General features: G+C 40.2%; 1 protein-coding gene across 2 annotated transcripts in view; it reads right to left on the bottom strand.

The window, feature by feature from the left end:
• The window catches only part of CNTNAP5 (contactin associated protein family member 5), a 1,008,111-nt gene that overhangs the window by 150,710 nt on the left and 835,408 nt on the right, over positions 1-21,993 (bottom strand). For both annotated transcript variants that reach the window (XM_070476362.1, XM_070476363.1), the window contains 2 exons: positions 9,059-9,298; positions 2,805-3,029 (listed from right to left, as the gene is read on the bottom strand). In XM_070476362.1, the coding sequence (XP_070332463.1) occupies positions 2,805-3,029; positions 9,059-9,298 (465 nt within the window). The remainder of the gene's footprint in view (positions 1-2,804; positions 3,030-9,058; positions 9,299-21,993) is intronic.

Raw genomic sequence — 21,993 nt, 5'->3', positions numbered from 1 at the left:
CATTTCCCATATATTAGACTGATCTGTAAGCCTTTACACCAGCCCTGGGATTTAAGCTTAAGCCAACAAACACAGCATGCATATCTCCTTGTTTCCAGCATTTAGCCAGGGTTTCAAGCATGTAAATGCCTTTCGGGTAGGTAGAGCTTTCAGTGAAGTGAGGCTTTAGAGTATAAGAAAACAGAGGTTAAGACAGAATTCATGAATGCCTTCCAACCAACAAGGACCTACTATATAGCACAGGGTTAGTATAACCAATAAGGTAAAAGAATCTGAATATAATAGATAATGTATAGCACAGGGAATTATACTCAATATTTTATAATAACCTATAAGGGAAAAGAATCTGAAAATAATAGATATGTATATGTAACTGGGCCTCTCTGGTGCCTCAGAGAGTAAGAATCCGCCTGCAGTGCAGGAAACCCAGGTTCAGTCTCTGCGTCAGGCAGATCCCCTGGAGAAGGGAGTGGCTGCCCACTCCAGTGTTCCTGCCTGGAGATTCCTGCGGATAGAGGAGACTGATGGGCTACAGTCCATGGGGTCTCAAAGAGCCGGACATGACTAAGGGACTAACAAATGAATTATAGAAAACTGTTTCATATATAACTGAATCACTATGTTGGACACCTGAAACTAACACAACATTGTAAACCACATATAATTCAGTTATAAACAAGAATGTCTTCCAGTTAAGTTTATTTAAAATGTGCTGCTTTTCAGGCAATTTATTAAAAATATATATATATATGTAACATTTTTAATTTATCCCTTAGACTTCAGACTACCTACTCGACTTCAGCAGGAAAGACTGAAGCCCAGCTCTTCTCACTGTGGCGCTTTAAGCAAGTTATTGAAGGTCTGTCTACAGGCCTAGGGCTTCCCTGGTAGCTCAGTGGTAAACCCTCAGACAGAGGCGTCTGGTGAGCTGCAGTTTAGGGGGTCACAAGAGAGCTGGATTTGACTCAGTGACTAAACAACAAATAACAACTATATGCATTAGATTCTACAAACCTAAGATACTGATTATATTAATACCACGAATCACACAGGATTATTGTGAGGCTTAAGTGCTTTTTACATTAATTAGAATTGTGCCAAGGTGTACAGTTTATATATATATATATATATATATATATACATATATATATATAATAGAGTATACAAAGTAATAGATATGTAATCTGATATAGTTATTTTTGATATGCATTATCTGTATCCATAAGAAAGAGTATCTGAGCAGGTACTAATGTGCCCGTAGAACCATAGCCAAAAGATGCTTTGGAGGAAATCTTTCATCTCAGTTCTCTGTAACCATCTGGCTATAATTCAATCACATCAGAGGAGAATGATCTAGTTTAGAGGAAAGATTACTGACTATCCAGAGACCTGGCATCTGGTCCCAGTTGTCATGAGTTAGCTGGCTGGCCTAACTCATGGTTAATCAGTTAATCCATGCCTCCGTGTCCTCAGCCAGCCTTACTGACCTTACAGAGATATTATAGTGGCAAGATTAAAAAACTGGCATGTTGCTATAATGGTGCTAATCATATAAAACCTGTTAATAAATAAGATGTCTAATAACACGTGATGTTTTCCTTTCCTCTTGCAGAGTCTCTTAAGAGACTTGGTTGGCCATTCATTATCCCTATTTCTCTCTTTTTTCTTCCCTTCCATGTTGCTTTTAGAATGAATGAGTTCTTTAGAGTTAGCCGTTGTTACTGCTATTGTAAATCAGGCCTGATTCAAACCATTGTCTGAACATTATTCTTAATTTTCCATGTCATAAAAAGCTGGAAAGCAAGATGATACACAGAAGAATAAATGCAAGGAAAATAAAGGAAGAGAAATTTCTAGAGTTTCCATCTAAGGTCTAAAGAGGGCACAGAGTATACCCCTGGCTTCCTGTATGCCACCACCCCCACCCCCAGAGTCCATCCCTGTGATGGGTGGTTCAAAAGCCCAAACTCATCTCCCTATACTGCAGGTTACAAGAGAAGAAAGACATTCTTGACCATAAGAAAGAGTTCTTGAGAACACAATATATGGTTCTCCACCTCTGCCCTGTTGGACTGTTCTAACCATTCTCTAGGATTTTGATCTCAAAGTATCCTTGGCCATGACTGCATAAATGATTCTCATCACTGCAGGGTGGAATTAAGTCATATGAGGAGGGAACCTGGCTTCTGCTAACAGACATCAAAATGTTCAATGTTGATGTCCGTCAACATTCCTTGTATGAACTGGATTCTCATCCCTTTATTCTTCTAATCTTTGCATATTTCATTTTGCCACATTCTTTCCAACACCTGATTCCTGGCACCCAGCCCCATACTGCACAAGGTTATGACTCACTTATATCGCTTCTCTTTAAGACCGAGGCAATCACCATCTATTAATACAGCCTGCATTTTTGCCAATTGTTTTAACAGCCCTCAGTAAAGGATCCTGCAGCATAGAGGACAGGATATATGTGATACGTGCCCTTCTGAAATTCAGACATGCTGATGGTCTCCTTTATTCTTAATGGATTCCAGCACAGAATAAATAATAAAGAATGACTGCTACATAATTAAAGTAAATTAAAATCAATACGTTTGCAACTTCAGCAGCGAATTGACACGGGACCTGAGTACCAATGAAACTCATTAGGGAAAGCACAACCAAAGGTTGGTCTGGAGATCTGGAGATAAGCTGCCCAGTGGGACCAAACTAAACCTGAAATTATGCAGCGCTCTGGAGGGCATGCACTGGCCCTCCAGTCCAGAAGGACACTCCACGGGCTTTATGCAATCGGAACTCACCATTCTCGCAGAGCAGGACAGCCAGGAAGCCCTGAGAAGAAGAATTGATATACAGCAAGAGGCTGGGTGCCTGGGCTGTCACAAAGCTCAATGCAATGTTTTCTTTGGATAGGGCTGCATCCACGTAAATCGCTGAGGAAGAGAGGCTCACATTCTTGGTCACTGGGTAGGGTTCTTGAAACATGTAAGTCACTGAAGTGCCAGCCTCAAAAACAGCAGAAACCTCTGCAAAACATCAGAGAGGAAAGCACACATTGAAACATTCAGGAGACCCATCATTGCTTGTTTACTGTTCATTTCTACACATCGGTCACTGTGTGAAGATAACATGAATTATAGACTATGCTTCCTACAATAATTTTAAACCGGCAGATATCATCATTCCTATTTACAAAGGAGAAACATGAGGCTTGTTGGGGTTAAGCACCTTGAACAAGGTTGCACAGCTAGAAGAGAGAGCTCAGATGTGCACCGTGAAATGTGGGTCCAGTTTCACATATATTTGCAGAATAACTACCATGTGCCAGGCTGATTTCTTTAGAAACAAAGATGAGATGTCCCTACCTACTGCACAGTAGGAAGAAATTGCCTTGGGGTTATCTTCCCTTCAAAACTGAAATCCTTACAATTTTTATGTTTTTCTCGTGGGTCAGGAGGATGTTGAGTGGGCACAAAACTACTGAGAGTAGGATCCTGGGAGAGAAAGCAATTCTCTGTGGTATTGCATTAAGGGTGAGGACCAACAGAAATGGAGGCGGGGAAGGCTGTGGAAACAGTAGGAGAGGCACAGGTATCCAACTCCTGGATCAATTATTTTATTTTACTTATTTCAGTGAAGCACAGTTGATTTACAATATTGTGTTAGTTTCAGGTGTACGGCAGTGATTCCGTTATACATACATGTGCATCTATTCTTTTCAAATTCTTTTCCCTTATAGGTTTTTACAAAATATTGAGTATAGTTCCCTGATATGTAATAGGTCTTTTTTGGTTAAAGGAAAACATGCAAATCTACATCTATATTACATGATTAATTTCTCTTTTTCCTGAATGATAGGTTGACTATCCCCATGAAGTTCCCTGATTGAATTGGTGGCACCTAAAACATAATCAACCTGGCTTTGCGTCCTAATTCCATTGCAGATTTGTTCTACTTTTGTGAAACTTCTATAGCAGTTTGTAATGGTGTCAAAAGAAAATTAAAGTGGCATATTTATGCATATTGCTTAGCAGGTTGGGAATACCAGTTCCTTTTTCACTAAAAGTTCAAGAGAAAGTGTTCTGTATTTATCATGCAGATTAGAACAGCATCAGTACTCCTCATTACAGATATTCACAGACACTGGTCGCTGGGAGGGTTCTAGCTGGTCATCAGCTTCACTCAAGCACGTTTCTTCTTTGTTTTCAAGCTCTTTTCATAAAGTGACTCTTTTCAGGGACATGTGGCCTGCATTTTGACCTACTATCTCCTACTTAAAAGAGTAATGGCCTTTATGGGATGTTTGTGTGTGTGTTCAAATATAAGTATAATTCAGATCATTCTGTATATTAAATACTAAGTATATAAATGCACATTCATTCATATTACATTTTTCTTTATACTTAGGACAGTAAATTAAAATGAAAAACACTTTTAAAACTAGAGTTGTCTTATCAAATTTCTGTCTTTCCTCCTCCCCTAGCCTCAGTTATAACTATTTTTATTACTTAGACATTGTGAATTTCAACTTTAATTCATCAAAACACATGAATTTGATTTATTCTCTGTTTCTCCTCTTTTATAATCTAAGAGTTTGAGCTCTCTGATCATATTTAAGCCCTCTGATTAATCTGAACATCTGAAACCATTGGGCTAAATGGCAGAAAAATCTTCACTTGAAGGTGATTATTATTAATAATCATCATAAAACTCCAGGATCACAACAATCAACATTAGCAACATCCTTTCAGCACCTACCTCATTGAAAGAACTGTGCCAATTAGATTTTGAGAAGACAGGACACATGAGAAAGAAATAAGACTGGTGGGACGTGGCCTTGGATGTGATGTGTGAATGACAAAGACGGTGAATCCCAGAGGGGGATCCTTCTGTGGTCAGGAGCAGCCTGAGAAGACTTGGAAGAGGAGCTTGGTAATGACTAGGTGTGAAAATGTGTAAGGGATTCAGAGGCGGTGCTGGGAGACCAGGTGATGCTGCTGAGGACTTGTGCCCTGGTAGCCTCAGAGCAGATTAACCTGCGCCTGGACCCTGCTATGGCCTTCTCCTGCTCTCTCAAGTGACTCTCTCAAGCTCCGGCTAACACAGACAGGAACGAATTCAGTCTCATGGAGAGGAGAAGGGTTGGGAGAAAGGATGGAAAGGAACAGCACACAGCAGGAACTCAGTAAACAACTGGTCTTAATAATAAAAGTAGATTCAGAATTAGAGTAAGTATAAAGATTAGGCCTTAATGAATAGGCTAGCAGTTCTATAGGCTCAGTCAGGCTGTACTTGATTTAGAAAAACTTCAAACAAACTGAAAATAAATGAAAGAAATGAAAATTTGAATGCTGAGTGGATATTTCACACTATTCAAAAATCATGAAATTTTTACCAGTCTTGTGGATACATGTTTTTATGAGTTCTTATCTTTTAACAATACATATCATAATATTTACAGAAGAACTTATATGATACCTGGAATTTGCTTCACTATAATAAAAGAGGAGGAGGGATGATAGCCTATAGATGAAATAAAAATAATCATGAGTTAATAACAGTTGAAGCTAAGTGAGGGATGAATGGAAGTTCTGAAACCTTTCTCTCTATTGCAGTACATAATTTAATTTTTCTGCAATAAAAAGTAAAAAAAAAAAATATAAGTTGGCAGAAAGGTAAATAACATATCATTTTTTCAATAAGTTTTTGACAATTGTTAAATTACTAAATATATGTATACCATTTTTCACTGAAATTCCATTAATAAGGGAATAATCAATACATATGCTTATCATAGCATTATTTATGTACAAAATTTGGGGTAATCTAAAATTCCCAAATAATGATACAGGCAATTTACTGACACTTTATATGCCAGGCATGACCTCAATTGCTATGTGAAGTGCTTGTTAAATTTCCACAACAGACTTTCATGTAGAATTTCTAAATTTTTAACATATTACAGGTGACAAGACCATAGAATCATGAGGTTGAATTACACAAACAGCATCACACAGTGTAGACTGTAGATGAGCCAGAATCTGAACACAGGGAGGTCTGGTACTGGAGTCCTACTATCGCTTCACTAAAATGCGCCAGTGATCAAATGGGTTAAATACACAGAAGCAATTCCACCAGATGGAATATACTGCAATCATTAAAACTGAATTATATAGGAATGCTTATTAAAAACATTAGATAATATATTTGGAATTCTATTTGAAAATATACTCAGAAATCTAGAAAAATAAAAACCAATCTAATCATTCAAAAACAACTACCAAAAAGAAAATCCAATTTTCTTGTAGTTCTTTTCTTTGCCTTTAGTGTAGCTGAGAAATTCTGTCTATTCCATTTTATTAATGTATTATGGAGTGCTAATGGTTGTGTAACTTTGTAAATATATTAAAAAAAAAACTGAATTGCACATTTTAGAAGCATAAATTTTGGGTATGTAAATTACATCTCAATAATAAAAATAAAGAGAAATACATAAACAAAACAATAAAAAAACCTTATGTATTTGAATCCTATTACCACATTCTTGTTCAGGATGAAATTAGGGTCAAAAAGTGTAAGTCACTAAACCAATATGACTGTCAGAGTTCTCACGTGTTAAATGCAACATTACTTCTTCCTTCAAACCTTGGGCATAAGGAATAAATGCTGCAGTCCATAAGTACTAGCTAATTTGTGATTATTACTTGTTTATATCCAGATCAGAAACATAAAGTGGGTCAATAGGTGGTGGTTCTAGACCAGTCACTGGTCATGGACAAATGTCCTTAATTCCACACTAGATATTTACAAGATTTGCATCCCCTAAAATATACATGGAAGGCTAGCATAGAAACCTCCTCCAATAGAGAACAGCCTTGTCTAGGACCATCTTGGAGCTAAGGGTTCCCATTTCAGTCCAAAGCCACATTTCCCAGAGTCAACTGCCATGGCTCAAAGATGCAGTTAAAAGGTTCATCTTACATTCTTTGCAACTGCAGACTATAAAGGGAATTATTTCCTTAGATTTATGAGATGGAGAGAAAGTTCACAAACAGTGAAATATGAAGCAAGCTGAAAAGGCTAAGTACATATTTGTCCATTTTTCTTATAGATCACACTAAAACGTGGGGAGAGAGCACAGCAGATATTTCAAGAAATACAGTCAAAAGATGCAGTGGCATGGACAGAAGATAATGAATAGGAGTTTTTTCAGAGAAAGGAGCCAATGGGAAATTAGGCTAAATTTAGAGTGAGATGATCTATGAAATGTTTGAAAAATGTCTCTGGAGAAATGCATAGAGTTCTATAATTTTTCTTCATATTTTATTTTTTCCCAAACAAACACTTGGTTATAGATCTTGTAAAATAATGCTAGCAGGTTTTAGGGACTTGGACTTGAGGGTGTTTATTCTGCATTTGCTTCTTCTAGCATGTAGAGCCAGTCTAAGGGTGGCATTACAAATTTCAGGGGAGATTATTCCAGAGACTTCCACCAATGTTAAAACCCAGGAGCTCACATGAACAGCCTACCAACACAGGACCTGCTTTAGTTCAATCTTCCATGCAGGCCTGCCACTCTGCTGGCCCTAAAATTTGTACCGGTAATTTTCTCCCAAGGAGCACAGTGTTTTCCAGCAACAACAAGCAAATGATGCTAACTGACTGGGGAGGAGGCCAGCATCAATGAATGAAGAGCTTAAATTACAGCCTTTTAAAGAGAGCATTGAGTGTTGTGGTGGTTGTTGTTGTTTTCCTATTATTTTTAAATTCTAAGAGTAAGTTGAATGAAATAAAACATTGTTTGTTAGTGGTGCTTGAAAGATGTGTTTTCATGAACCGACAAGAATTATTTGTAATTCCTATCATTGTTTGTATGTAAATGGTGTTTCAAAGTGATTAAAACATTTTATTTTAATAGTTTAAATGCTGCTCTTGAACTAATGTTTACATTCTTTGTCCAACAATCTTTATTTTCCATCAATAGAATAAACTTTAGAAGATTCTGCAAAGATTGACAATAGACCAAATTGTCTGTCCTTCTAGTTGAAAAACACTAGGTATTGATACTGAATTGTGAATTTTTATAGTTTGTAGTCAGATTTAATTTCTCTAGAGAATTTACGCCATAAGCATCATTCCTTGTTCAAGTCTGTGTATCCAACATGATTAGCTTTAGTCATTGAAATTAATTTAGGCACTAGGGCAGGGGTTTTGACCCCTGTGCCCCATTCTTGGCCCCCTTGGAGCTAAATGTGAATCTTTGGGCAAGGCTTTTAAAGCCTCAGACACCACTCACATCACCTTCAGAACTGAGAGATTTTATTTTTTTAAATACATGATATGGATGTTATTAACTTACCTCTACTCTCTCTATTGGAAAAATGATTCATGATGGCTTCAACGTCTCTAAAGGTTTTCCAGGGCAGACTCTATGATTATTTGATCACATTTGTGGATGAAGAAATTGGAATTAGGGAAGTTAGCACAACAGAAATGACAGTCCACCTCTCCCAGGGCTGAGCTGGCTCCAGGCCACATCAAGCGTGCTCTCCTGTTACTATCTACGCTGCTCAACTGAACTGCCCGTAACCACACACCTGCTGCTGCTGCTGCTGAGAAGCTTCAGTCGTGTCCGACTCTGTGCGACCCCAGAGACGGCAGCCCACCAGGCTCCCCCGTCCCTGGGATTCTCCAGGCAAGAACACTGGAGTGGGTTGCCATTGCCTTCTCCAATGCATGCATGCATGCTAAGTCACTTCAGCCGTGTCCGACTCTGTGCGACTCCATGGACTGTAGCCCACCAGGCCCCTCTGTCCACGGATTCTCTAGGCAAGAACACTGGAGTGGGTTGCCATTTCCTTCTCCACCGCACACATGAAGGATGTGCATATGTAATTATGTTGAGAAGCAATCCAGAGAGTCTGCAGAGAGGGAAATTGAGGGAGAGTCAATGAATGTTTGAGGACTCTCTAAGGGCACGAGTTTCCTGTGACATGACTACAATCTGTAGGCAGTAAAACACAACCTGTGGGGAAAACGTAGATTTCTACTGTACCTTTCTTGCAAAAGGGCCCTTCATATGGTGAGCTGGCGCAGTCGCAGAAGTATCCACTGTGCTTCTCCACACACTCGCCCCCATTGTGGCAGATGCTGCCGTAACTGCTGCAGTGGCCCGGGCATCCCGGCCGAGCTCCAGAGGCGGCCTTCGCCCTCTCCTCCAGGTCCAGCTTTTGCCCATTCAAGTGTAAGGAGCGTATGCATCCTAGGAAGCCTTTCTGTCTTGATGATGTTCCCCCTGAGCGGTGAAAATAAAAGGAGAAAAAATATAAGGTACAGTGCTCACATTTTTGAGGTTTAATATCCCCAAACTGATAATAGTTAATTAATAATCTGTTGGCATGATGTATTGGACTTTTCTATTAAAGTTTCCAGTGGGAAAAAAATAAATAATTAAAGTTTCCAGATTAGGAATTCAAAGAACCTGGGGAAAAGGGCATGTGTTTCCAGGCTGGAAAAAGTACTCTCCCACTCAATAAATAAATAAATACAATACAAAACAATGGTTCATGTGGAATCTTCCACTTGACATGTTTAACATAGAAACTTCAGATGACTGGGCTCCTTGCAAATGAAATAAAATGTATTCTTCCTCTAAAGTGATGTGAAAGTTACTCACTTGTGTCTGGCTCTTTGTGACCCCATGGACTATACAGTCCATGGAATTCACCCGGCCAAAATACTGGAGTGGGAAGCCTTTCCTTTTTCCAGGGGATCTTCCCAATCCAGGGATTGAACCCAGGTCTCCCGCATTGCAGGAGGATTCTTCACCAGCTGAGCCACAGGGAAGCCCCACTCTTTGTATACAGCAGACACTTATCTGAGGTGAATGCACAGAGTGGGGCTGTCCCTCTGGCAATGTCAGAAGCAAGCTGTTTGGTGCACTGAGTTAGAAAAGGCAACAAGCTTTGTAAAGCTCGGGCTTTCCCGGTGGCTCAAAGGGTAAAGAATCTGCCTGCAGTGCAGAGACCTGGCTCTGGTCTCTGGGGGAGGAAGATCCCCCGGAGGAGGGCATGGCTACCACTCCAGTATTCTTGCTTGGAGAATTCCATGGATAGAAGAGCCTGGTAGGCTACAGTCCATGGGGTCACAGAGTCAGGCACGACCGAGCAACTTTCACTTTGGAAAGCTTATGCAGCACTGTGTCAAGCACTATAAAGAGACGGATGTCAGGACCAGACAGACATGGCGTCAAACTCCATGCCAATAGCCATTAGACCTAAGGACCATAATGACCACATAATGACTAAATCCCCTAAGCCTCAGCTCCTTCATCTCTAAAATTAGAATCAGTCTATTTCATGTGTTTATTTACAAGGCTTAGTTAAGATTATGGAATATGCTTCATCCTTAATCATTGTTCTTTTCTCTTGAGCCTCACAATGATTAGAACTAGTAGTCTATGTGTGTGTGCATGCATGTATGTGTATATATATCTCCCAGTGATTACCCCCAAATCATTATTTGGAAAATAAATTTCTTCCTCTGGAATGCAGAAAAGAATTGCAACCCAGCTGTCTCCTGAGGGTACATCTTGAAAGCTTCAGAAAGAGTTGCAACGCTTTTTGCAAATTAATCAGGAACAGAGGAGATTCAAAGTGACAGAGTGTTTAGTCACTGTTGGAAACCTAGAATTCTACCAACCTAAACCAGAGGATATTAGAAAAATGTGTGCAGAGAGACAATAAGCCAAGAATTAAGCCAAATTTCATCAGTAGATATTGATCTGGTGTTGGGAATTCTGGGAGAGTTCAGAGAGGATACAGAGTGAACCTGTCCATACAAAACACAAATTCTATTTCAAATTCAATGCTTTGGCCTAAAGCCCATAGAAGTGGAAAAATGGAGGACACATTGAAGTCTCCAAGGTCTACAGAGTGTCCTAATGGAGAAAAGGCAAGTTGGAAAACAATGGCAGTAATGAGGTGGTATTTATATATTGTATAAATCATCTCTCCTTTCTGAGCCTCATTTATTTGTAGTCATCCATGCTATAATTTTATTAAATCCTGGTCCAGCAAATGACCGGATAAAAATATATTCATATCAAAGTGGATACAAATGTGAATTCTAAATATGTTATCTCTGACCAGGAATATCACAATAAATAAGAAACAAAGCTGTAAGTTAGATAAATGAATATATAATGTGAAAAAAAAATCTGTCAGCCTGGCAGGGTGGACAAGATGTTAATTAGCAATAGGGTTGAGGGACTTCCCTGGTGGTTCAGTGGCTGAGACTCCCAGCTCCCAATCAGGGATACAGGGTTCAATCCCAGGTCAAGGAACTAGTTTCCACATGTTGCAACTAAGACCTGGTACAGCTATATAAACAAATAAAAATAAACACATAAAAAAGATTTTCAAAAAGCAAAAGAGTTGGAAGTGAGGAGAATTCTGCCATCTCTGAATCACACCAGGCTATCAGATCCGTAAATATATGTACAGTATCCACTGGCTGCCTCTGCAAGATTGAGACAAAAATGTTTCTAAAGAATTAATCTAGTGTTTTATTCTGAAGAAGTGATAGAACTCCACTGTTTTCAGTTCTGATAAGTGATACCCAAGCAGGCCAGAAGGTCAAACCCAAACTGTTTTCTCCTGTCTGTCTCAATTTTAGTGAGTAAATCTCCTTTTAACCACAAGATAAATCAATTATAAACAGAAGCAGATCATGAAGAAAGGTTCATCATTTCTTTCCTAGAGATGGTGTAGAATAAAAAGAGGAAAATTTATGTAGGCAAATGTTTTATTTTATTTTTCCCCTTATTTTGCAGTCACTCCCTGTGGCGGATTTGTATAATTCTTCATATATCTTGTTAGTGGCATTTTTCTTCTAAGCAGAGGTGGAGAATGCAGGATCTATTACACATTTGCTTGTGTGTGACTTAGTCAACACATTTATAAATGAAGAAGTGACTAGGGTGGTGTTTCTAGCAGAAATACACTCCTCGGTGTTTGAGACATATAAAGGATGGTGAGAATGACCCCAAATAAGGGGGTCATTTCAATTGCACATGCTAGTAAAACACAATGACACAATGAATATGAACCAAATTGTGCAATGAATTAAATTTTCATTTTCGCCTCGCTGGTTTTTATTCTTTAAGAAGAAGAAAAACTAGAGGTTAGGCTCCTTTTTCTTATGGAGAGGTAATATTGTAGACTAAGAATAGAGTGCTTCGAGAAAGATGCTCCCCACCCACACAGTCATGCCCAATCAGGTGGTAAGCACGTTCCCTTTTCTGACAAGGTCACCTGTTTTGCGTTGTGTTGGTGGAGGTGTGAATCTTCCCTGAAACTTGAATACTGTACAGAAAATGCTGCCACGATCTTCAGTCCCCTTTCTCACTCACAGTCCTCCCTCAGTCCTGTCCTATTCATCTGCACCCTTAATTATCTTTGGATCCATCAGCCTCTCCCCACACTAAGAGCCACGTCTTGAATTTGTCTCACCCTTGCTTCAATTCCTCAAAATGAGAAAAGCCGGGACCTGGGATGATCACTTGCTGCAGTGCTTGCACCTGGAGAAATGTTTCCTGAAGCAACAAAGTACGAAGAAACTTCAAGGGACTGAAAATAACTGTGTGTGTTCACAACTGGGGCAAATGACGGATGTGGCTGTGTGCTCAGTTGCTCACTGGGTCTGACTATTTGTGACCCCATGCACTATAGCCTAGCAAGCTTCTCTGTCCACGGGATTCTCCAGGCAAGAATAATGAAATGGGTTGCCACTTCCCACTCCAAATTTATGGACAACAAGATACAACAAAACCAAAAGAACCCAACTGCCACTTCTGAAGAATTAGAACAGGGTACTGTGCATGCCTCCTGCATACAACACCATCTATTCAGTTCAGTCACTCCACTGTGTCTGATTCTTTGTGACCCCATGGACTGCAGCATGTCAGGCTTCCCTGTCCTTACTGTCTCCCAGAGTTTGCTCAAACTCATGTCCATTGAGTCAACGATGCATCCAACCATCTCATCCTCTGTCACCCCCTTCTCCTCTTGCCCTCAGTATTTCCCAGAATCAAGGGCTTTTCCTGAGTCATCTCTTGGCATCAAGAGGAAAAGTACTGGAGCTTCAGCTTCAGCCTCAGTCCTCAGTGAATGTTCAGGACTGATTCCACCTAAGCCATCCCTCTGGCCTGACTCCTGGACCTGCCCCTCCCCTCACCCCACATAGGAAACCAGCTAGATCCCTACCCAGGAAGCGAGCAAGGGGACGCGTTACTTGTTCTCGCTCTCTCCTACGGCAGGAGCCCCAGTAAATACTTGCTTACGTTTTTGTGGGTGTGTGCTCAGCAGCTTCAGTCATGCCCACTCTTGGTGACCCTGTGGATACATACACACGACTATATACAATAGGCAACCAGCAAGGGCCTGCTCTGTAGCTCAGGGAAGTACACGCGATGCTTTGCAATGACCTATAACAGAAGAGGATCTGAAAAACATGCATGTGTATAACTGATCACTGCTGGACACCTAGAACTAACACAGCTTTGTGAATCAACTAAACTCCAACTTAAAAGCAAAAAAGACTATACCCTTATTTTGGCACTGGGCTTGGCCCAGAGTAAAGAAATAAATAAACATGGACAATTTAAAAATTTCTAGTAAGTTTTCCATTGAAAACTCTGAAGACCGGTTAATGAAAAAGCTACTTCCCTGCTTGACAAAGCTAAGCTGCCCTGGGATCAGTCCCTTTATGACAGGATGAGGAATGCCCACTTGGCCCCATTCCCTATCAGCACAGCTGCGTTCTTTCAGACTGCCTTTCTGGCCCTTGAAGGTGTTTGAATTTTCAACTGTTGCTCTCATATATTTTTATCTTATGTATCTGATTCTTGCCTAGAGTTTACCATAAAGTTGGGAGAAGAACAACAAGAAGCATAGCAATAAAAAGAAGTTATTCTTAAAGTAGCTGAGATTATGTTTCTGAGGCTTGCACTTAATCTAGATTAAGCAAGGTGTTTAAGAATTAGAACAATGCCTCTAATTCTAAAAAAAAAAAAATTCAAACATACTGTATGCTAGAAACTGTATAATTAACTCATTTAATATTCATTGGGATAGAAGAAATTCTTCATATTATTCACATTACAGAGTTGAGGAAACTTAGTGACAGAGAAATTGCTTTGGCCAAAGTCAAGAATCAATTCCAGAGCCAGGAGTCAGACTGGGATCTCTTGACCTTCAACGCCTGGATACCTTCAAAGCCCTAAAAATCCTAAAATGAGCTATTTGATCAGACTATTTTGAAATGGAGTGGGGATCTATGGTCCTTCCTCCCCCGCCCCATGTCCTCTGCCTGCCTTTGTCTGTAGAAAAACTTCAGTCGCAGAATAAGTTTAATCAGAGAAGTGAGAAGATGCAGAAAGAAAGGAAAGCAGTCAAACAGGACAAAATAATAGTTTAGCCACTGAACAAAGTCCGGGACCTTCGTCCCTTCTGAAGGCATATGGTGGTACTCTGAGCCGGCTCCTACGCGCTGCCTATGCAGACTGAACCCCCAGCAGCTGGGAGTTCACTGCATGACGAGCAGATGGTAGCCACTGCGTACGTTATCCCAACTTGGAGAACTGGTCCCAGAGAAATGGGAACAGATCCACCCAGAACTGAAGGTAACTGTACTCAATCAAGATGATGCTAGTCAGACCACTACGTGACCAATCTCAAGTGACCGTCAGAACTGACTGCTGCCTCGCAGGTAGCCCTCTCCCTCTGCCTGCACGCGCCTGAGCCTCCCCATTAAGTTTCTGAGCACTGATTGTCACTTTGGACAGGAGTCTGCCCTCTCCCCAAGCTGGCAACCTCCAAAATAAGGAAAACTTTCCTTTCTACCAACTTTCCTCTCCACTACTGACTTTCAAGCAGTGAGCAGCCAGACCCCACTTTTGGCAACAATTTGGGTCAGTACTACAACTAACCACTGCTTCCACTTTCTTGTTCTCATCTTTCCGTGGATTCTCCCACCAAGTAATATATACATGTGCATTTATTCTCTCTTCCATATCAATCTTCTCGACAGACTAAACTATTAGTTCACCAGCCTACATAGAAGCAATTGTATACGAATCTCTTCTGTTGGCCCTTGGTATCAAGTGACTTCATTATGATGATGTTTCCTTGGACTGAGTATGAATCAACTCTTAAAAAAGTTACCACCATCATTCTAAATCTCTTAGAAAATCACCCTGTGTCAGCTCAACAAATGCTCATTGCTTTCAGAGAAACATCTCAACTGCTCGTGCCCTCCCTGAACAAGAGCCTCTGTTTCTCCCACGTGTGCCTGCAGTCTGGGTCACACACATTCAAACAAAACTCCTTTGCTGAGGACCTTTTTTTCTGGAACAACACTGAATGTGTCAGGTCAGGGTCCTGTTTCACAAAAATACGCAGTGTCACACTCTCCCTCTCACTCTTCCTCTCTCCTTGAACTTGAAGCAGCTGTTATCTATACAAATCACTTTGCCTAAAGTCAAGAGTTGAGTGAAGTGCAGATGCATTTCTACCCAGATTTCAAATTCTACAGCAGCAGCATGTTTAGCATGTACTTGTTAAAACAAAACAAACGTGCTAACCATCAGTGACTTTTTCTTTCGTGCCTGCCCCTTCAATTGGCAGAATTTGGGTACCAGAAGGAAATCCCAGTGGAGGTTTTAATTCCAAAATCTCATTTCCTTAAGGATAAGGCATGTGTCTGCTTACCTTTTGCTAGATGCAGAGATTGCTTGCTTAGGAATCAATAAACACACACTACGAAATAATGCAGGTGGCGCTAACTCGATGTCTACAAAGTAAAATGGGGATTTTGTTGCTGTTGTTTTTCAGTTGCTCAGTCATGTCTGACTCTTTCTGACTTCATGAACTGAAGTGCGCCAGGCTTCCCTGTCTTTCACTACCTCCCAGAGTTTGTTCAAACACATGTCCGTAGAATTGGTAATTCAATCCAACCATCTCGTCCTCTGTTGTCCCTTTCTCCTCCTGCCTTCAATCTTTCCCAGCATCAGGGTGTTTTCCTAGGAGTCAGCTTCTGGCATTAGAGGCCAAAGTATTGGAGCTTCATTTCAGCATCAGTCCTTCCAATGAGTATTCAGGAGTGATTTCCTTTAGGATGGACTGGTTGGATCTCCTTGCACTCCATAGGACTCTCAAGAGTCTTCTCCAGCATCACAGTTTGAAAGCATCAATTCTTTGACACTCAGCCTTCTTTATGGTCCATCTCTCTTTATGGTCCATGACTAGTGGAAAAATCATAGCTTTGACTATATGGGACCTTTGTAGACCAACTGATGTCTCTGCTTTTTAACATACTGTCTATGTTTGTGATTCCTGTGTTGGGAAGATCCCCTGGAGAAGGGCATGGCAACCCACCCCAGTATTCTTCCCTGGAGAATCCCATGGACAGAGGAGCCTGGTGGGCTACAGTCCATAGGTGGCAAAAAGTCAGACAAGACTGAAGTGACTGAGCACACAGCATAGGTTTGTCATAGCTTTCCCTTCCAAGGAGAAGTAAGCGCCTTTTAATTTCATGGCTGCAGTCACTGTCCGCAGTGATTTTGGAGCCCAAGAAAATAAAATCTGTCACTGTTTCCATTTCTTCCCCATCTATTGCCATGAAATGATGAGTCTGAATGCCATGATCTTATTTTTTGAATGCTGAGCTTTAAGCTAACTTTTTCACTCTCCTCTTTCACCTTCGTCAAGAGGCTCTTTAGTTCCTCTTCACTTTCTGCCATAAGGGTGGTGTCATCTGCATAGGTGAGGTCATCTGGTATTTCTCCTGGCAATCATGGCTCTACCTTGTGATGCAGACAACCAGGCACTTCACATGATGCACTGAGATTAGAAGTAAGAAAGCAGGGTGACAATGTACACTCTTGACTGACTCCTTTCCCAACGTGGGACCAGTCCATTGTTCCATGTGGGGTTCTAACTGTTGTTTCTTGACCTGCACACATGCTTCTCATGAGGCAGGTACTGTAGACTAGTATTCCCACCTCGTTAAGAATATTCCACAGTCTTGGGATTCACATAGTCAAAGGCTTTAGCATAGACAATGAAGCAGAAGTAAGTATTTCTCTGAAATTCTCTTGCTTTTTCTCCCATTCAATGGATGCCAGCAATTTGATCTCTGACTCTTCTGCCTTTGCTAAATAAGGCTTGAACATCTGGGAGTTCTTGGTTCACATACTGTTGAAGACTACCTTGAAGGACTTTGAGCATAAACTCTAGCATGTGATATGAGTGCAACTGTATGGACCTTTCTAGCATGTAAAATGAGTGCAATCATAGGGTAGTTTGAACATTCTTGGCATTACCCTTCTTTTGAATTGAAATGAACACTGATATTTTCCAGTCCTGTGGCCACAGGTGAGTTTTCCAAATTTGCTGGCATACTGAGTGCGGCACTTTCACAGCATCTTCTTTCAGGATTTGAAATAGCTCAACTGAAATTCCATCACCTCCACTAGCTTTGTTCATAGTGGTGCTTCCTAAGGCCTACCTGACTTCACATTCCAGGATGTCTGGCTCTAGGTGAGCGATCACACCATTGTGATTTTCTGGGTCATGAAGATCTTTTTTGTACAGTTCTTCTGTGTATTCTTGCCACCTCTTCTTAATATCTTCTGCTTCTGTTAGGTCCATACCATTTCTATCCTTTATTGTGCCCATCTTTGCATGAAATGTTCCCTTGGTATCTCTAATTTTCTTGAAGAGATCTCTAGTCTTTCCCATTCTATTGTTTTCCTCTATTTCTTTGCATTGATCACTGAGGAAGGCTTTCTTATCTGTCCTTGCTATTCCTTTGAACTCTGCATTCAAATGGGTATATCTTTCCATTTCTCCTTTGCTTTTCATTTCTCTTCTTTTCACAGCTATTTGTAACGCCTCCTCAGACATCCATTTTGCTTTCTTGCATTTCTCTTTTTGGGGATGGTCTTGATCACTGCCTCCTGTACAATGCCATGAACCTCCATCCATAGTTCTTCAGGCACTCTGTCTATCAGATCTGGCCCCGTGAATCTACTTCTCACTTCCGCTGTGTAATCTATGTCTGTTAGCTCCTTCCTGTTTCTATCCTTTATTGTGCCCGTCTTTGCATGATATGTCCCCTTAGTATCTAATTTTCTTGAAGAGATCTAGTCTTTCTCATCTGTTATTCTTCTCCATTTCTTTACAGTGCTCTCTTGAGAAGGCTTTCTCGCCTCCCCGTGCCATCCGCTGGACTCTGCATCGAGCTGGGTGTGTGTCTTCCCTCCTCCTTTGCTTTTACATCTCCTCTTTTCTCAGCTATTTATCAGGCTTCCTCAGACAACCATTTGCCTTGTTTAATTTCTTTTTCTTGGGGGTAGTTTTGATCTTCCCCTCCTGTACAGTGTTATGAACCTCCATCCTTAGTTCTAATTCCCAAAATAAAAAAGGCAAACTATTACAATCAAAATAAATATATAGGAATGTGGATGGGTATAAATATCAATATACAAAATCAATAATGTTCCTATAGAGCAACAATAACCAAGTAGACCATGTGATAGCAAGAAAAGAATCTTATTCATCAACAAAAACAGCCAAACATCTAGAAATTAACTTAAGATCTATGACTGTAAAAAGGAAAATAGAAAAATTTACCTTGACTCATTTAGAATAGATGGAACATGCTTTGATATAATTTAGCAATGTACAGTTATTTTCCTTAATGCAATAAAATCCCAGAGAATAACCCAAGAAAAATTATTTTCATATAACATGAAAAGCTAATTCTAAGAACCATAAAGAAAATAATTATTAATAGTTAATAGAGTGTTAAGTAAAGGAATCAGCGAAATCAGCTGTCCTTGTTGACGGGGGGAGGAGGGGGCAGAGAGGGAAGTTCCATTCAATATTAAAATATACCCTATAAGAGTGACATTGAAACAGGACCTGGAAAGAAAACGTCATAAAAAAAAAAGAGCTGGAAACTCAGAAACATATTTTTCTTTCTTTTTTTTCAATATCTTTTTATTTTAATTCTTTTAAACACCAAAAACTTTTGCATTGGGACATATGCAATTAACAAGGTTGTCATATTTTTGGCTGAATTGTGAAGGGACTCAGCCATACATGTCCATTTCCCCCCAAACCCCCCGCCCATCCAGGCTGGCACATAGCATTGAGCAGAGTTACATGTGCTACATAATACGTTTCTGTTGGTTATCCATTTCAGAAACACATTCTGTGTATAGAGATAGAGAGATTTCATACCTTATATATATATATATATATATATATATATACACACACACACACACACACACACACACACACATATACAGGAATTCTAAGTAGCTAGGGAGAAAAAGAACCATGAAATAAATGGAGATAGAAATAATATTTTGGAAAGTAAAGTTACAATACTACCTCAAAACCTCAAACAAATTCCAGATGAAATAAAGACATAAAAATAGCAGCAAACAAAACAATAACACAAACAAAAACTAAAAATATTAGTAAAATACAATATAGCAGTTTAAAATCATATGCAATTTATACTGACACGGCATGTTTCCCATGGCATATATTAAGCAAAAATGCAAAAAAACCAAAACTAGCAAGCACCCAGGTGGTATAACACATATAAGTATACTGCTTATATAAAAAAGAAAAAAAAAGTGAAAACAGTGAAAGTGTTCCTTACTCAACTGTGTCTAACTGTTTGCAACCCCGTGACTGTAGCCTGCCAGGCTATCCTGTCCATGGAATTCTCTAGACAAGAATACTAGAGTGGGTTGTCATTCCCTGCGCCAGTGGATCATCAGGAATGTAACCCAGGTCTCCTGCATGGCAGGCAGATTCTTTACTGTTTGAGCCAGCAGGAAACCCTGCTTATGTAAATACACAGATGATGATCCTGCATGGTGTTCCCTAGTGTACCTAAATGTATGTGATGGCCTTGAATGAGGCCAGGAAAGTGTCACAGTGGCCTAATGTCAGTTGTCTCTAGGAAGAGCACTAGGATTATTATTGAATAATTTTAGCAAACATGTATTTGTGTATTGATTGAATAATTTAAAATAAATTTTCATTTATTATGTGTATTATGCATAATGCTTTTGATCTTTTTTGAGTAATTTAAAAATTATTTATTTCAAGTTTCAAAAAAAAACCCAGCTTGCTATATCTAGAATTATGTATATCTATAAAAATCCTTTATTAATCCATGTGCTATTTAGACATTAGCAAACATCTTTCCCAGAATCAGCATGTTTGTGCCTGGGGTGTGGATTGGAGTGCATATGTAATATTCATCTTGGTTTTCTGTAAAGGTTCCCCACCCCACCCAAGACCACAGCCAAAAATAAGCATTTGCCTTCTTTCTAGCAGAATGGTGGCAGGCACAAGATTCCACCCAGTGGAGTGGTATACGGGTATTCTACGGAAATCCCCACGTGGTTGTTATTTCTCATTCAGGTAAGGAGAAGGAACGAGCAAGCACTTGAGCGATTCCTGTTTCTGTTGCCCACAGAACTGTGGAGCAGTGGGGCAACTCCCACCGCAGGTCTAGGTGGTTGACTGAGTGGCCCAGCTGTCTTCCCAAAGCATTCTCTGAAGTACTGTTTTGCATCTCATCTGGAGGTACCCCTGAAAGCACATCAATTGATGGGGCAGGAATCTGCAGCGACATGGATGGACTTGGGGGTGGTCAGACCCAGTGAGGCAAGTCAGAGAGAGAAGGACAAATACCATATGCTATCACTGATACATGGAGTTTGAAAAAATGACAGAAATGAGCTTATTTAAAAACAAAAATAGACACACAGACAAGGAAACAAAATCATGGTCACCATGGGGGAAGGGGGGAGGGATAAATCAGGAGGTTGGGATTAACATACACACACTACTGTATGTAAAACTGGAGAAGGGCATGGCCACCCTCTCCAGTGTTCTTCCCTGGAGGATTCCATGGCAGGGGAGCCTGGCTGGCTGTGGTCCACAGGGTCACAAAGAGTTGGACAAAAGCTGAGCGACTGACTAGACAACGACGGCGATACGTGAAAGAGGTAACCAAGGACCTGCTGTGTGGCACGGGGAACTCTACTCAATACAGTGTAATAATCGACTCGGGAAAAGAATCTAAAGAAAGAGTGGCCATACGTATATGTGTAACTGCATCACTTTGCTGTACACCTGAAAATAACACAAGATTGTTGATCAACTATACTCTACTATAAAATAAATTTACATTAAAAGAGTAAAAAACTTTCTCTCAAATAATTTAAAAAAGAAGATGAGGCAGGAAAGTCCCCCATAATCCTAATCAGAGTCTGGAATAGCAACATGAGCCATTTTGACTAAAAGGATCACCTCCCATCTCAAAAAAGGAGACAATTCACCCCTCACTGTGCTTCCTTCTGCCACAGTTTTCAAAGATGAAGTATCACCAGTAAAGTCACTCTCAAAAACAGCCTTAAACCAACTTCTTGCAAGAGCAACTGGAAAAGAAATATCATATGAGCCCCAGGTCTTCTCTAGAGTCAGCCAGAGAAGCTACTCACTTCTTCCAGGCTGGCTGCCAGGCCAAGTCATTCCCTGACTGACAGCAGGTTCCGGGTTTCCTGGATGCTAGGGCCCCTGGAAATCACTCTGATTAGTTTTCTCCAGGGAAACCCTGCTGAGAACAGAGATTACCTCAAAAGTTGAACCACAGGCCCATTCAAAGAAATAAGTCAATAAAGTTAAGTCTGTAATTATAAGCTTTAAGAATTTTCCCTACTAGTCCCAACCACCCCAGAGTGATTTTGTGGCTAAGCCCAGGAGACCTTGAAATACAAAAGGAGCCTACAATTCACTAAAAGAATAGTAGCAAGGGCAATTCATGACAAACAGTTCTCACAATCCAATATACTAACATTTCTGTGACATTTTCATGCAATCGTGCAGTAATCAC

Source organism: Odocoileus virginianus, chromosome 13 (assembly GCF_023699985.2).
Source record: "Odocoileus virginianus isolate 20LAN1187 ecotype Illinois chromosome 13, Ovbor_1.2, whole genome shotgun sequence".
NCBI classification, from domain to species: Eukaryota; Metazoa; Chordata; class Mammalia; order Artiodactyla; family Cervidae; genus Odocoileus; species Odocoileus virginianus.
This window is presented reverse-complemented; position numbering and strand designations above follow the sequence as displayed.